The sequence below is a fragment of the Mauremys mutica genome, chromosome 2 (genome assembly GCF_020497125.1).
Source record: "Mauremys mutica isolate MM-2020 ecotype Southern chromosome 2, ASM2049712v1, whole genome shotgun sequence".
NCBI lineage: Eukaryota > Metazoa > Chordata > Testudines > Geoemydidae > Mauremys > Mauremys mutica.
Window position 1 is genome coordinate 265,097,866 of NC_059073.1, and position 17,562 is coordinate 265,115,427.

General features: G+C 44.2%; 1 protein-coding gene across 4 annotated transcripts in view; it reads left to right on the plus strand.

The window, feature by feature from the left end:
- Positions 1–17,562, plus strand: part of JCAD (junctional cadherin 5 associated) — a 90,422-nt gene that overhangs the window by 3,236 nt on the left and 69,624 nt on the right. For 2 of the 4 annotated variants that reach the window (XM_045005009.1, XM_045005013.1), the window contains exon 1: positions 1,643–1,833. The exons of 1 other annotated variant lie outside the window; for it this stretch is intronic. Coding sequence is in view for 1 of the 3 variants with exons in the window: in XM_045005013.1 (XP_044860948.1) it covers positions 1,808–1,833 (26 nt within the window). In the remaining 2 variants the exon portion in view is untranslated. Of the gene's footprint in view, positions 1–1,642; positions 1,834–2,470; positions 2,489–17,562 lie in introns of those variants that run through there. One more of the 4 variants, XM_045005011.1, reaches the window with a different exon arrangement.

Consider the following 17,562-nt stretch of genomic DNA (forward strand, 5'->3'; position numbering starts at 1 on the left):
AAATTAATAACCTCATTATCAAGGCATGTGTCCTAGTTGCAAATTCAGGCCATTAAGACACAGGCACACGTTTAGATTATGCAGAACTGCACCAGCCAGGTGGAACTTTCAAATAGTGCTTTAAGTCAAAACGTGCCTCTGAGAATCACAAAATGCAGGGGATGAGTCTGTAGTGCCCTCCCCACTTTCAGAGGGTGAGGCTCATGCTCCCAGCTATCTCCAGTAGCTGGCGTGTAGTCAATGGACCTTTAGATCCACTTCTGTCCTACTGACTTTTGAGTGACTAGTGCTCATGGGGATGCTAGCAGGGAGAAACCTTGGTCTAAGATTATAGAGACTGCAGCTGTACCTATTTTCTGTGCAGCGGATATAGGAACCAGAAAGCTCCTTGCACCCTCTCCCCTTTTGAGGGCCTATACAGAGATCAGGGACAATCAAGCCTATGCTGTTCCAAAAAGTGTCAATGGCATGGATTTTCCTGTGACTGTGGCAATAATAAAGAGGAGTCTGGATTAGGAAAGGGAGATTCACTGGGAGAAAATGGAGAGAGTAGGATGGACCATAATAGCAGTATCACAAAATCCTACATCAATTTGGGGATTCTGATCATTTTATTTTCTGGTTTAGGTGTATGCCTTTGCCTGGTTCACATTTCAAATGCTTAGAGTTCCAATAGCCTCTTCTGTTCCAAATGCAAAATTGGCATAGCCAAAAAAAATTAGCTAAATTGCATGAGGCTGGCTCAGTCAGAAGAAGAGAGGCTTCCAAGGAACATGCAGAGTGCTTGGTGCAGGAAGTAGGGTTGGTGAGTCAGAAGGTGGTACTTCCTGTGTAGTGTGTATGGAACAAATGCCCCAGCATGTTATTAGGAAGCATTTTGTCACTAGACAGCTCATGTGGATGAAATGTAAAGCAGCTCTTGACGGCTGGTGGTCATTAAAGAGGCACTTGGGCTTGATCCTCAGCAGTCATAAATCAGCATAAATTCCAATGAAGCCAGTGCAGCTCTGCCAATTTACACCAGCTGAAGTTTTGACACCACACGCCACAAGAGTTAGGGGATTGACCTTGATCTATTGGCCAAATTCCAGCTCAGGTAATTACAGTACTTGCTACCTGCCTAACCCTACTGTAGTTTCAGCTGGCTATGTTATTCCCCACTTCTCACCCTAAACTTTGGGGTAGTGTTCCTGTGCTCCAGGAAACAGCATCTGCATTTCACCACAGTAGCGGCTATATTTTAATGGTGAGTGAAATGATGTCTGCTGATAGTTTACAAATGAGTCAATTACACTTTTAGAGCACTTAGGAATGCTTTGGGATGAAAAGCATTATGTAAATGTAAGATGATATTATTTCTAGATCTCAAGTTTACTCAAAATGGAGCCAAATTTCTGTTCGTGGTGTTTTTGTTGTCAAGGACAGATTGGAGTGTATTTTTGTTCTCACTGGTTTTTTCCATGCAAATGATTCCCCTCTGTTAAGTCCAAAATTCAAGGGCATGTTTTATTTACAAAAATGACTTTCAACTCAGAAAAGAGGCCTATTGGCTGCAATTTTTGTAAATCATTGCTTCTGAGGTGAGCACTGAAGTCTGTCACTTAGCCCATGCCAAACCATGATACTTTACCACTGTGTCTGTTATGAGAAACCAGGCAATGAATACAGCTTTTCAGCTTGATTTTTTTTTTAAAGTTTTGTGGGCACAAGTTTTTTCCTGCATTTAACTATGACTACAGCTGTCTGTGAGTGCAAATGATCGTTTCAAGAGCTCTCCTTATCTCCTTGCTCCTGCTGACTGACACCTATGCACCTACAAAACTGGAGAGCCTGGTGAGGCCCCTTTACAAATGTTGCTTTTTATTCTAAAAAGATCCTATTTGCTTTACTGAAATATTACATCTAACTGTGTAATTGTCATGGATCATGATCAATCAAATTGCTCTGATGTCTGATGAAACGCATCCTAACAGGTGTTGAGAACATTACTGTATAAGGTACTGTACCTTATATAGGTTAGTCTGTAGAGTTCATCTGTTGTGTCTCACTTGTGTCAGTATCTAGCATGAAATTCCACACATGCCTTTTATTTAGGAAAGAACACAAAAGTATGTTATCTTATTCCTCTGGAATTTTCCACAGTTATTTAACATGTTAGTTTAGGCATAATTGGTTTGAGGGCTCTTGAAATTTATATCTCAGAAGTTCTTATTTACATCAGGCTTAGAGTAGTTAATTTCACTTGAGGTAAACGTGAAGCATTAGATTGCGAACGTACCTAATCCATCTCTCCTCCCCCATGACTAGAAATCCTGTGGTTAAAATAACACAGCCTCTATTCAGAGCACAAACTTAGAGCCGCTAGCTGAAGCAGACTTGGGATTTAGAGAACTCTCAGCAGATGAGTCTGTTAGGGTTTTGGTGGGGTTTTTTTATCCTACTTCTGATCCATGAGAGGAAACCAGGATCTCTCCTGTTTGCATGCAAGGTAAAAATTTCCTGCAATCTGTTTATAAATATATATCTGTGTGTGTGTCTGTGTGAAAACTGCAAAAATGTTGCTACTAATAGAGCAAGAAGCATTTGGCAAATGGCTTCACAATCTTTAACTGTTAATCTGATCTTGTGGCTATTTCAATACAACAGGAGTGAAATGATGAAATGATAAGCTTACATGGAGAGAGGAGAGCAGCACTGATTCTCTCCCTGTCACGTGGAAAAGAGGCTGAGTGTTTAAGGAATAGATAAAATAGGGTTTGGTGCAGTAACAAAACTGGATTTTATTCTGTTCAAGTCAGCCTAATGCTAAACTAGAACCTGATTTGTTTTGTTGAATGTTAAGTACAGTCCACTCCCAGGGTTGTCTGATCAGTGTAATCTCCATGCAAAAGGCTAAAGCTGTGCACTCTAGGATCACACTGGATATGTTTACAGTGTATATGTTAGTGCTGTTAAATAACAACAGAGCTATTATTCTGGAGTATTTTTGATGCAGTGTTGCCAGATAATTAAGTGCCTTTATATTTGCTGTGTTGCTTTCAAAGACACGGTGTAGTAAAAAATCATTATCTCTTTCTTGAAACCCGATTTGATTCTGAAATCAGGCATGAAACGTAGTGCTCCAAACAGAGCTTGAACTGTATTCAGAGGTTTGAACTGTACAAATTGTACCTGCCCTGCTTCTCCTCCACAGTTTAGATTATCACAGATCCTGGGCATGAAATCAGTCCTTAGGGTCTTCATTCTTGGAAATCAGTGGTCACATCATCTGAAAATACTGGCAGTGTCCATTACTGAGATAATTGCTTGTTTAATTTTTTTTCATGTTGCCACTCACTAGCCTGCTCTTTGTGTTCTCTCTAACTGCACACAACACCAAACAAATGCTGTTACAGGTGGCACTCTGAATCCTCCAGCCCATCCACATTTTGAGGTGCTAACTTTCCCACTGCCCCCTCTCTTCCAGTTCATCCTTTTTCTCTGTTTGATAGCTGGTAGAGTGGCTTCAGCCTGTGGGCTGTATTCATACAGTAAGTGGTCATCACCTGCCCCCACTATCCCCAACATGCGTCACCTCCCACAGTATGTCCTGGACTCCACTGGTCCTAGGGAGAAGCAGTTCTGAGGTGGGTAGCAAAGTCAGGTTTCTCGTGCCACAGACTATGCAATGCCACTATAAAGCCATTAGGTTGGCAAAGCCACGCACATCTTTAAAACTGACAGTGCCTCTTTGTCTTGTAGAGAGAAATGCAGCTTTATCACTCCGTACCACCACTGGCTTTGTGGTATGGGACACAGGGAATTATAGTGAATACACATGCACAGCTTTTAATGATACCCATGAACAGTAAGCCATATTAAAGAGGCAGCCAAGAGGAGAGTGAATATTCTCAGGACAAAGAAATGTGGTTAGGCAGCAACTATAAAATTTCAGTCTAGAAAGTCAAGCTGATGTCATTTTAACTTCACAGGCTAGTGCCAAGAATTGTAAGTTCCGTATCAAGATTCAGAGGAAAAAACCCCCACATACTTACAATTTGTTCATGTGGAAAAATGAACTTTTATGGAAGATATTTATGGGAACCTGCCAGAGGAGTGTGTGTTGTATTATTTTTTTATTGATGATGATGCGTATGTTCAGAGAACCAGTATATTTTACTGTAAGCTCCTTTACCCAAGAAAGGAGAAGCTCAAATGTGCATGAATGTTATGAAGGGAGGATGGTTCCAGCAAAACCGGTTGATAGCATCGCCAGCCTTTCTCTTTTTCTACTGTTTGAATGTTGTTATATATATATACAGCACCATAGATGGGCATGGTGCTGTAACAGATGAATGCAGATGATTGAAATGTAAAATGGAGGTCCTGACCACTTGGAGTCCCACCTACTTTCCAACCTAGGTAGTTAGGTTCTTCCAGTCTAAATGCCCTCGGAGTGTCAAGCTGTTGGGCGTCTTTCATTTTCTGCCCTATCCTGTTGTGCACAAAACTACACTATTGAGCAGCTGCTGTGCTTCACTGCGAAGTGGCTGTGTACTAGTGGTGAGTAAATTCATGTACAGAGATGATTTAGGCAATGCTGCCAAACCTTCAGCTGCAGGGGGCCTTGGATTATGGGGATACCAGCCCATCAGAGATGAGTTGATACTTGTGACTTATGTTCCAGTGACATGTTTTGTGGAGAACAAACAGCTTCTCCCTCCCCCTATTTAAGAGGACACCTCCATCCACCATGCCCCTAACTCCATTTGCAAGCATACATACCTAGCACAAAGGAGCGCTGGCTTTGAGGCTTTGAGGCTGAATCGGTTACTGCTTCTGAAGTGCTCTGAGATGCTCATGTGAAAGCTATTGAAGAAGAAATCATTATAGTATATTCATTATTAGCATTGTTTATTTACCATCTACTGGGTGAATATGGTGCTTAGGAAGGTGATTGACTAATATAGCCATTGGATTATAGTCCAGGAATGTGATCACCATTGTGCCTAGTGCAGGCATGAATTTTACAAGCTCCTTCACATGGCTCTAGAAAAGCATCTCACCCCTAACCAGCAACACTTGCTGTCCCAGTCCTTTCATTGTTAGTAGTAAACAGTGCAGTAGCTGACACATACGACAAACATCTCTCAGGAACTAACCTGACACCATCCAACTCATTTTTATTTCTAACCCAGTTGGGATTTGAACCCAGCTTTTACAGCACCGCTTACCCCAAATAGTTACTCTTTTTTTATATTTGGTTTGCTATAACTCATTAGGTTATTGCCTAAACCAACAATTACTGTAGTACTGTTATTGGGGATCTGGTTGGAGAGTTGGTATTTGCTGCACAGGGCCGCCGGGGGGGGGAGGGCAAGTGGGGCAATTTGCCCTGGGCCCCACAGGGGCCCCCATGAGAGTTTTTCGGGGCCCCTGGACCGGGGTCCTTCACTTGCTCTGGGGGCCCCCGAGCTTCTTCCGCTCTGGGTCTTCAGCTGCAATTCAGCGGCCAGGGGGTCCTTCCACCCCGGGACCCGCCACCGAAGTGCTGCTGCCGAAGACCCCAGGCCCCCTGAATCCTCTGGGCGGCCCTGTTGCTGCAGAGTAATGGACATGAAGCTAATTCTGCAGTTCCTCACAGAAAAAAAATTGCACAAGAGCCATCAATCTTCCCAACTGGTTTCCACATACACCTCTACCTTGATATAACGCTGTCCTTGGGAGCCAAAAAATCTTACCACGTTATAGGTGAAACCATGTTATATTGAACTTGCTTTGATCCACCGGAGTGCGCAGCCCTGCGCCCCTGGAGCACGGCTTTACCGCGTTATATACGAATTCGTGTTATATTGGGTGGCATTATATTGAGGTAGCGGTGTACTTATGAATTAATTGTCTTTAATTCTTACAGATCATTATTTGTTGTTAATGATACACTTTAAAATATAACAAAGAGTCCTGTGGCACCTTATAGACTAACAGATGTATTGGAGCATAAGCTTTCGTGGGTGAATACCCACTTCATCAGACGCATGTATTCACCCACAATACATCTCCAATACATCTGTTAGTCTGTAAGGTGCCACAGGACTCTCTGTTGCTTTTTACAGATCCAGACTAACATGGCTACCCCTCTGATACTTGAAAATATGTTTCATATGTTCCCTGTCTTCTGACACTGGGGCCCAGGTCCTCGGATCTGCCGTGTCTGTGCTGCAGGGGGACAGGGTTTGCAAAAGTGGTTTGAAGCTACCTTTATAGTTCCCAGATCTTGAGGCCGCTAAGCACCACTGCACAATTTAGAGCAGGGTCATGTCTGCTCTAAGTTGCTCAGACTGCCCAAGTCTCAGGGGCTGTTCCAGCAGGGCAAGGATTGCCAGGGCATGGGGCACTCTAGCCATACCTTTTTTCGCACCCACACCCCTTCCACCATGGACCGGAGGGGAAGATAATATAAAGGCCACTACCCCAAACATACGCCACCTGGTGATTCCCTCATGCTAGAAGATTATTCGGGCAGCTTGGTCTGCCATCTGTACGGTGGCTTTGTGCCAGCAGACTGGTACAAAGAACTGCAGCGGGTGTCAGAATCTGTTCCTGTGTTATGCTCAAACCGGTGAGATGGGGTAAGGGAAATCTGTGATGAACAATTCAGATAACAGCAGAAAGGATTTTGTCTCTCAAGGAATACAATCTTAGGTGACAATACAATCTCTTGTAACAAATTTTCTTGATGTTCCAAACAATATGTTTCTATATAAAACAGATCACATGCTATAATAGGCCTCATGTTATCTTCACACACCACCACTAAACAATGTGTACATTTGAAGATGTGAGACCCTTAACCCTGAAGTTTATAAACTTCTTTAATACAAAAAAAATTCTGATTTGTAAGACTTGGTTTGTTTTCTATTGGCCTGTGTTTCAGTTCCGACTGAGGAGTGAATAGAAATCTGGTAACAGAGAGAGAACAATATCTGGCCTTACTTTTTGATTAACAGTAGGAGTAGATGGATAACTAATTATTAGACTCCCACTAAGTGGGTGCTTTAGGTATGTACTTTCATTCTTGTGAGTATGGGTATGTCTGCACTACAATTAATAATCCTCAGCTGGCCCGCGCCAGCTGATTCGGGCTTACAGGGCTCAGGCTAAGGGACTGTTTAATTATACCGTAGATGCTCAGGCTGGAGCCCAAACTCTGAGAACCCTGCAAGGTGGAAGGGTCCCGGCGCTGGGCTGAGCCCGAACATCTCCACTGCAATTAAACAGCCCCTTAGCCCAAGCCCCGCGTTCCCAAGTTGGCTGGCATGGGCCAGCTGCGGGTGTCTAATTGCAGTGAAGACATCCCCTCAGTTACTTGTGTATATCATACTGCTCTGAAATGCGAGGCACACTGTGAGCCGGTTGTTTCGTTGTGTGTCAAATACTTTAAAGCAGAGGAGGCATCTAGAGGCCGAGTCAGGGAAGTTCGGCGAATTGCATTGCTAGTGGTGCTGGGTGAATTTAGGAAGGAAGCAGCAATGAGGAACAAACCACTGGGCATGACAGTCAGTTCTTAACCAGTGCTGTCCAACATCCCAACTCCTGGATATCCATCAGACGTGTATCTCCTGGACTGTTGAAATTACCTGGTATGTCATGATGGTATCAGTGCAATGCAAATGTAGTTGCACAGAAGCATGTGTGAAGACCAGGGGTTGATGTACTACCTCTTGTTTGAGAATACCTAAATCAGTAAAAATAAGAGAAGTGACCCAGAGCCACAAAACTTAGGGGATAGTTCTTTATACTTATTTAATGCCTCCCTCATCCGAGGGATGACTTCAAAGTCAGATCGGGTGCTGAATCTAGGTGGTGTGAGGGGAGAGAGGGTGTTTCACCACTTGACAGAAATAAGGCCCCTCCGGGAAATTCAGATCCAGATGCAGGTTTTGATTCTGAACTCCCCTAAAGTTTGGGCCCATTTTTTAAATTAAATGTATAAATTGCCAGAGACTTACATAGGGAAAATATAAGTAATCAAATAGAATATATGCAGGGCTCTAATCACATCAAATGCACTGGAGTTTTGGTGCCTAGTCAAAGCCTCTGGATACAGAAATGATATTCCCTTTTACTTAATAGTGTGGCGCCTTGACAGTGTGTTCCCATTCTCTCTCTCTCTCTCTCTGTCCCTCTTTCTCTTATTTTGCAGGTACTGAAGCTTGGCTGTTTATGCTCTTGGCATTTTCTACCTGCAGGGAAGAAAGTGACTCCTTTTGTTAAACCTCTGATGTAGTCTGATGTTAAACTTTGCACTGTGCTGAGCTACGCTGCACAACTCAGCGCAGTGCCCAAAAGGGAGCCCTAGGAGCCTAACAAACGTAACTCTTGTGGTTTCCATCCCTGTGCCCCACACAGATCACAAAGGTTTTTTAAAAATGAAAATGTATCTAGAACGTCCAGTCCTTCTAGCATCGGGGGCAATCACCAAGCCATTGTCAAAGAGCTGCCACAACACACGATGGAGCATAACTTGACATGCCTCCTTTTGCCCCATACCCGCCCCATGCACACTCAGAGTGTCTAGTTCTGAGTAGGGACTTCTGCAGTATCCATTGTAAGTTAGCTATCATCTGTGACAGCATTTCACACGAGTGGCTAAATGCTCTGTTTACGGACACCCAGGGCAATGTTACCAATTTAGACAAGGTTGAAAAGGGTGTATGTCAGCATAGAAAGGGCTTTATTTACTGTGTACTAAACTTTGCTGCAATCACTCATATATACTTCAGTGCAAAGTAGACATTTAAGATAGAAATACTGTTGTCAATACTGCGTCTTGAAGAAACACAAATAGCCTCCTTCCTGTTCTTTATTCCATGCTGAAGATCTTTCTCTCTCTCTCACACACACACACACACACACACACACACACACACACACTTTTCACGTGTTGAAACAGTCTACTTTTAACTCACATAATGCACCTTTCCTTTATATATGAATCAAGACAAAATATTGTCGACTAAGCCAGTCATATTTTACCCATGTTATTTTAGTGGATCTCATTTTGTAAAAGGTCTGAGATCTTATTGATACGCAGATCATGCCAAGGGGCTGCCACAATCACAGTGCCGAGTGTCACACAATCTCTGAGTTGATTTTTTTTTTTTGCAAGTTTTCTATTGGTATTATTGCTGTCCCAGAAATTTAATGTTCTAATGACTTCCAGGAAGAGGAATTGTTTTGGTCCACGGTCAATTATTTCTGAAGACATGCAATGCTAACAGCATGGGTTCTTTTTCTCTTGTCATTAATAAGCAGTAACTCTTACAAGCTTGAGTGAAAATACAAACATCTATATCAAATATTTGTTTTAACTTAAATTTGTTTAACTGAATTTTTAAACCAAATTTGATTAAGTAATAATTCTCCGAGAGGGATCATCTAGTGTTTTTTCCACAGGGTCAGATGACTACGTGAGGCACCTCAATAAATGGCCTGATTTAAAAAATGCTCAATACTCTCAGCTCTCATTGAAGTCAACACAAGCTCTGTGTGCTCTGTTCCTTGCCTAAAAAGGCCTAGATTCACAAAAGTATTTAGGTGCCTAAAGCCTGATTGAGGAGCCTAGGTCTGGTATTAGGTTTCTAAAGCCTGGTCTACACTAGGCGTTTAAACCGGTTTTAGGAGCGTAAAACCGATTTAACGCCACAACCGTCCACACTAGGAGGCACCATATATCGATTTTAATGGCTCTTTAAACCGGTTTCTGTACTCCTCCCTAACGAGAGGATTAACGCTAGTATCGGTATTAACATATCGGATTAGGGTTAGTGTGGATGCTGATCGACGGTATTGGCCTCCGGGAGCTATCCCACAGTGCAGCAGTGACCGCTCTGGACCGCAATCTGAACTCGGATGCAGTGCTCAGGTAGACAGGAAAAGCCCCGCGAACTTTTGAATATTTCCTGTTTGCCCAGCGTGGAGCTCCGATCAGCACGGGTGACGATGCAGTCCGAAATCAAAATAAAAAAAGAGCTCCAGCACGGACCATGCGGATGTGATCGCTGTAAGGGCAGGCAAATCCGTTCTATCAGCGCTCCGTTACAGAAGATGAAATTCAGAATCCTTTTTAAAAAATCTCCAGACAGACGCCATAGCAGGGACTCAGCGCACTGCAGCGTGACAAGCGTAACGGAAAGCCAAAGAATCAAATGGACGCTCATGGACTGGAGGACTGAAGCTATCCCACAGTTCCTGCAGCCTCCGAAAAGTATTTGCATTCTTGGCTGAGCTCCAAATGCTTCTAGGGTCAAACACAGTGTCCGCGGTGGGTCAGGGCATAGCTTGGCAATCTACTCACCCCCCCCACCCACCCCCAGAAGCGAAAGGGAAAACAATCCTGTGACTCTTTTACATGTCACCCTATCTTTACTGAATGCTGCAGATAGACACGATGCTGCAGCCGTCAACACCAACATCCTCACTCCCCCCTTGCCATGGGTGGCTGATGGTACAAAAGGACTGGTAACCGTCCTCGTCATCAGCCTATTGGCACATGGGGCAGTAACCATGCTGACTAGCATCCGTCAGGTCGATCAAGGGCTCCTGGCCCTAATTTTTTCTGGTGGATGGTGCAGTATGGCTGGTAACCATCGTCATCATAGCAACAGGGGCTGAGCTCCATCAGCCCCCACCCTTCATGTGTAAAGAACAGATTCAGTTGCCCCTGGACTAGCAGAGGGATGCTGGGCTTCTCTCCTACACACTGCTTAATGTCCTGTCTGGACTATCATAGCAGCTGGAGGCTGCCTTCCACTCATTTCTCACTAACAAGTCACCATGTCTTTTTATTCCTGCATTCTTTATTACTTCATCACACAAGTGGGGGGACAATGCTACGGTAGCCCAGAAAGGCTGAGGGAAGAACGGAATCAACAGGTGGGGTTGTTACAGGAGCACCCCCTGTGAATAGCATACAGATCATAGTTTCTGCAGGATCTGACACAGAGCAGCTGTGCTCTCTGGTTCTCTGATACAGTGGTTATCTAGTACACTTGCCTATATTCTAGGCAGGACTGATTCTATTTTTAGATACCAAAAAGGAGGGATTGACTCAGGGAGTCATTCCCAATTTTGGCTTTTGCGCCCCTGGCTAAGAGCAGCCAGGGGCACTTATGACAGCAGCAAATGGTACAAAAGGACTGGTAGCCATAATCATCCTCACCAGTTCCAATTTATGGAAGGGTTTGGATGGTGCAGTATGACTGGTAACCATCTCTGCTGTCATGCAAAAGCAAAAGCATGCTTCTGTGTAGCGCTGCTGAATCGCCTCTGTGAGCGGCATCTAGTACACATACGGTGAGAGTCACAACAAAAGGCAAAACAAGCTCCATGATTGCCATGCTATGGCATCTGCCAGGGCAATCCAGGGGAAAAAGGCGCGAAATGCTTGTCTGCCGTTGCTTTCCCAGAGGAAGGAGTGACTAACGACATTTACCCAGAACCACCCGCGACAATGATTTTTGCCCCATCAGGCACTGGGATCTCAACCCGGAAGTTCCAAGGGGCGGGGGAGGCTGCGGGAACTATGGGATAGCTAGGGAATAGCTACCCACAGTGCAACGCTCCAGAATCCGACGCTAGCCTCGGACCGCGGACGCACACCACCGAATTAATGTGTTTAGTGTGGCCGCGCGCACTCGATTTTATAAAATCTGTTTTACAAAACCGGTTTATGCAAATTCGGAATAGTCCTGTAGTGTAGACGTACCCTAAGTCCCAGTTTTAGGCTCCACTGTGATTCACAAAACTCCCACTGAAACTTGTAGGCACCTAAGCTCGCTTGGTGCCTAAATTGTTTCAGCAAAAAACTTCCTAGGCACCTGTGGTTTTGCAAAAATGGCACAGGCTCTTAACTCCAAAGAGGGTCCCAGGTTGTGAATTGCTAGCCGAGAGGCTGCAGGGAGATCCTTAGATCTCCGTAAGAAAGGCAGGGCTTAGCAAACACCCCTCTGGTTGGCATCTGCCACTGATTAGCTTAGGCAGCTCCCTGCCTAGCATGTTGGCTTTTGTGAATTTCTGTCCTGCCTTCCTTGATTTTACTTCCTCAATCATCCACCATTTTGATGCAAACAAGCAGTGACAAAACCTCTGCAAACATAGATTTGGGGTAGAAAACTGACTCTTCAGTTTTAAATGGTAGAAGAGAAGGAAGAGACTCAGGATTATGATCCATCACCTATAATTCAGCCTCTTCTTCCTGTTCTAGGCCATTTGGGTTTAGTCATTATGGCAAAGCAATGGAAAGAGTCTGTTGCATCTCTGAATCTTTTTTTGATCTTGTCCTTGCGTGGTTTTGAGTTCTTTCTTGTTAATTACATCAAGCCAGATTTCCACAGAAACTACAATAGTGTCATCAGACTGCAATCTGTCAAGTCCCTCTGAAACCTTCAATTGCTTCTGTAAACCTAGTGTTTTTCTGTAGAGTCCCTTGTGTATAAAATGCGCTGTTTGAATCAAAACCCTTCTTGTACTGAGTGCAAATCCCAACATACTTATGATAGTTTTGAACTAACTGAAGAGATGCATCCTCCCGAGAGCTCCATGGAGTGTTATTGGGGAAAGGCGAGGTGTCAGTCATCCTTTTCATTCAATCAACCCTGAGGCTGATGATGTCTGCAGAAGCATTTTTGAATTTGCACAATGCACTGTAACACTGCATTATATATTACAATTTTTTTCCATAAGGTTAATATATTGTGCTGAATATCTAGACCACAGTAGTTCTCATCCTTTTCATTCTATTTTCATTGATGGAGCAACTGCAAAATAACTTTTGTCATACTGTTCTCTGAATTTCTGGATGGCATCTGCAGCAAAACGGATGCAATGTTCCACAGTTTAATTTCAGATGTAGAATCAATACTTCATTACCTCAATCCATTAAGCAGAAACACATTTTTCCCTGTTTGGGAAGTTGTAGCCATTATATAGCCATTCCTCATGTTCAACCAACCATCCTGCATTAGTGTCAATGTTGATTCTTTAGGCTCTTCCTTTAATTTTCCGCTCTGTCTTCACTTGCGTCATGTAGTAGTGGACTTGTAAGTTTAAATCTGTCCAGAAGAATATATCCAGGGAGAAGGGCTTCAGTTATTTCTTTAAATTGCTATTTTGTGCTACATTATCTGAACAGTCCCTTATTAACACAAACTAAGCTTGGAACTTTTCTATCTTTTCTAGTTTAAGTCTTTGCCTTTCAGTTGTTTTTATAACAGTTTCCAGACCAAGAGCATGTTAAAGAGAGCTGGCTGGAAATCACTGTGGTCATGTGACTCCCATAGTGCATCCCAGTGGTTCAACCAAGGGGTAGAACTGACTACAAGGGGAGCTGTAAGTGCTCAGCACTTCAGAGAATCAGGCCACTCGTATTTAGGTGCTTAATCTTAGGCATCTATGTTTGAAAATTCTGGCCAAGGTGTTTAAAATTAGAAATCCCAAAAAATTGAGATTAGAAACCATTTTTGAAAATGAGGCCTCCACCTCTCAGCTTCATTTTCCCCATCTGTAAAACCTGGATAAGAATAGTTGCCTAAGGAGCTGTAGTGATTAATTCTATAGTGTCTGTAGAGCACTATGAACATGAAAAGCTGGATAAGGGCTAACTATTAATTATTGTTACTTATTAACTAAAAATACAATGTAGTCATTCCAGTCAAACTGAGACTAAATTATACAAACACAAACCCAATATATGTATATATCAGTTTTGCTAGTCTCCAGATAGCGTCTAGCATCAGTCTTGGCACTATACGTTGTTTATACCGAACCATGGTTACTTTAACTGTGTAAGTTATTTAATATCGTTTTGTCAGTCAGATAAGTAAATATTTTGAACAGCTCCTGACCTCCGTAACAAGCTACAACTATTCTAGCAAAGCATATTGCTGACCAGCTCTGAACGGATAAGTTGCCCTGACTTATACCCTGTGCAACCTCACTAAAGTTAATGGAATTGCCCCTGGTGTAACTTGGGGCAGTATTGGCTCATGGTGGGTTTTTTTTAATTCCTAACCCTTTTAGAACTAATAAGATGAACAAGCCAATTAAAGGTGTTCACAACAGAGCCACTTTCCTTCAGTTCCAAATAGTATATTGCTGTGAGTCAAATCCTCCTAATCCTCTTATCCTGAATCAATTGTGTTGGGGGGACTCTGCAGCATTAGGGATGGACAGAATCCCTTCATGAGTCGCTATTACAGCCTCAGTGTTTGGACTCCAGCATGGGCTCAGATACCACAGAAGTATAGTATGATAGCGGGTTTGGGATCTGTATAGCTGCAGGTCCTCTGCATAACTGGGCACCCGTTCCACTGCCTTTGCCTCCCACATGTCCATGATGGAAGGATGGATTTGTTATGAACTCCATTGACTGCAAGTTTTAGTGATAGGCCATTGTGCTTTTGAAAATGCACCAGTTAAAAAGGCTGATCTAAGCTGTGCATCTGCAGCCTTCAATCTACTGTGTGGTTTAGGATGTATTTTATGAAATATTTCTTGATATTTCCTATGACTATTTGATTTTTATTTCTTTCAGGATTCAATGCATTATACCAGTTCACTTCCCTATACAAAGGGGATCATATTACAAGCAGGAATGCTTAAGTAAAACCGTCTGAGCCTTTCCAACAGCAATTTGTTTTGGAACTGAGTGAGTGAGGAGGAGGAGGGGAAATGGGAAGACCACCAAGACTTCATGTATGAGCAATGCTATTCCACTCTTTCAGTGAGATGTAGTCTGGGCAGCCTGCAGATAGGGGTTGAGTCTGCTCCAATTGAAATCAATGGCAAAACTTTCATTGACTTTAATAATGCAGCACTGAGCCCCAAAATGTTAATTTAAGGCCTGATCTGAAAACTACAACCAGGCATAGAACTTTCTAAATGATTAGTCCCATTGTCTTCTGGGGAACTATTCCCATTACTAAGGCTATGTCTACACTGCAGGGCTGCTGCAGACATGCCGTTGCAAGGTGTGCAGTGTAGCCGGTGTTTGTCGTCGGGAGAGAGCTCTTCCAGCAACAAAATAAAACAACCCCAGTGAGGGGCAGTAGCTTCATAGCCGGGAGACCGTCTCCTGATGACGAAGCGCTGTCCACACCGGCGTTTTTTGTCATTAAAACTTCTGTCATTTGGGGTGGGAGGGTTCCACACCCCTGAGCGACAAAAGTTTTAACAACAAAAGTGCAGTGTAGACAAAGCCTATGTCTTAAGCTTGCTAGGAAGTGTTTGCAAGATCAGACCCATAGTACTCAGCTCTTAGGCCCTAACTCAACAAAGCTCTTAAGCTCATGTTTAACTTTAAGCATGGTTTTAAATCTCATTGACTTAAAGTTAAGCAGGTGCTTAAGTGATTGGCTGAACTGGGTCCTTAGTAGAGATGCAGTTTATAGCAACATTCACTCAATTGGTACCCTCGATTGGGAATTAGTTTTGTGGAATTCCTTTAATAGGATTTTACATCTTCATTTTTGCTGGGCTTCCTCTGAAACCTCTTGGTAGACACTGGTCTTTTGGAAGTTGATTTTTAATATCTCTGGACATCTACACCTCTACCCCTATATAATGCTGTCCTCGGGAGCCAAAAAATCTTACTGTTATAGGTGAAACCGTGTTATATCGAACTTGCTTTGATCCACCAGAGCACACCTCCGCCCTCCGGAGCACTGCTTTACCACGTTGTATCCGAATTTGTGTTGTATCGGGTGGCGTTATAACAGGGGAAAGGTGTGCTTATTTATCGAGTGCCAACCATGTGCATGGTGCTGTTCACGTACAGAAGACAGAGGGTGGGATTCACAAAGTCACTGAGGCACCTAGACCCCAGACTTAGGTGCCTAAATGCAGGGTGTAGACACGTAAGTCCCAGTTTCGGCTCCACTGCGATCCACAAAACTCCCACCCAACCTATAGGACCCTAAACTCACACGGCACCTACATTTTTCAGAGTAAAAACTCCTTAGGCATCTGTGCTCCTACCTTTGGGTATGCACAATCCTGCCTCGCTAGCTGTCTGGACACCTATCTAAGCCCCAGAGTGAGTGATGGACCAGGGAAAGATAGGCATTCACCCGCCTAAGTCACAGGCGGGACCCAATCTGCTAGTCAGCCTCCGAGCACGCCTACTGGATCGACTCCCATTCAGAATTGAGGAGGTGGTGGTGATGGTGCTGCCAGTGCCCAACTTATAACTTTTAGCCTAGTGATTAGAGACCCAGGTTCAAATCTCACCTCTGCTAGTGTGGGCGAAAGGGCTTGAACAGGGGTTTCCTACCCCTCAGGAGAGGTCTTCAATCACAGCTATGGGATTTTCTGATGTGGGGCTCCCTCAGTCTCTCCTATTGAAGCTGTTGCACTCTGGATAAATAATGAAAGAATAGTTGGAGCATCAGGAACGGACCCAGAGTCTTCTACTTCCCAGGTGGGTGCCCGTGCTCACTCCCTCTGGCCCAGTGACAGTTCCACTGTGGATAAATACTTAGTCATTGGGCTGGCAAGACTGAGAGTGACTCTAGTCCAGTGGTTAGGGCACTCTGATGCTTCAGGGTTGTGAGGCACCTTGCTACCATCTGCCCTTAGAGTGAGGAAGCCTGTCTATGGCTGCCAGGGGTCAGCTCCCTAACTCCGCTGGTCACAAGCAACACAGACCCTTTCCTCTCGTCCTGCACAGGCTCCACTGTCCTTCTGTGGGTTAGGGATAGGTACCCTGAGCCCTGTGAACATCTGCCTGGAGGGTCCTGCCCCTGCTCCACTGAACACTCACAGTAGTCAGTCACTGCTCCCAGCTTACCAGTACACCCCACCTTACCAGTTTTGCCTCCACTCACTGCTCTGTTTAACACACAGCATTTAGATACGTTTATACACAGATGCCGTCGCCAACTTTTCCTTTTCCCTGGGGGGGGGGGCTCCACCCCTGCTTCATCCTGAGGCCCCAACCCCACTCCACCCCTTCCCCCCAAAGCCTCACCTTCACTTTGCCCCTTCCTGCCCTCATTCCAGCCTGCCCCAAAGGCCCTGCCCTTTCCCCAGCTCTTCCCGCCCCCACTCTGTCCTCTCTCCAAGGCCCCTGCCCACTCGCCGCTCTCCACCCTTCCCAAACCCCTTCCCGAACTGCCAAACAGCTGTTTGATGGCAGCATGGCCCCCATCAGCTGTTGGGCAGCAGCACCCCACCATCAGCTGATGAGCGGGCCGGAGATCAGCTGTGGCAGGTGAATGCTGAGCATCCACAGAGTCAGTGCCTGCGGGTTTATAGTGAAACCAAGCAAAAGTTTATTTAACAAAGAGATTCAAACGATAGTAAGTGGAAGTGTTAGAGCCAAAGGGGTACATATCAAATAAAGTCATAACACACATTCTAGAAGCTAGATTTATTTACTTAGATACTTTTGTGTCTTATAGAGCAAAGCTCACCCCAAAGTCCTTCCAGGGTTTTCAGCCAGGCCTTGCTGTGATCCTTTTTACATCAGACAAAACACGCTGCCATTTGTCCCTTTGGTGAAGGATACTGTGTGTCTCTTTGCAA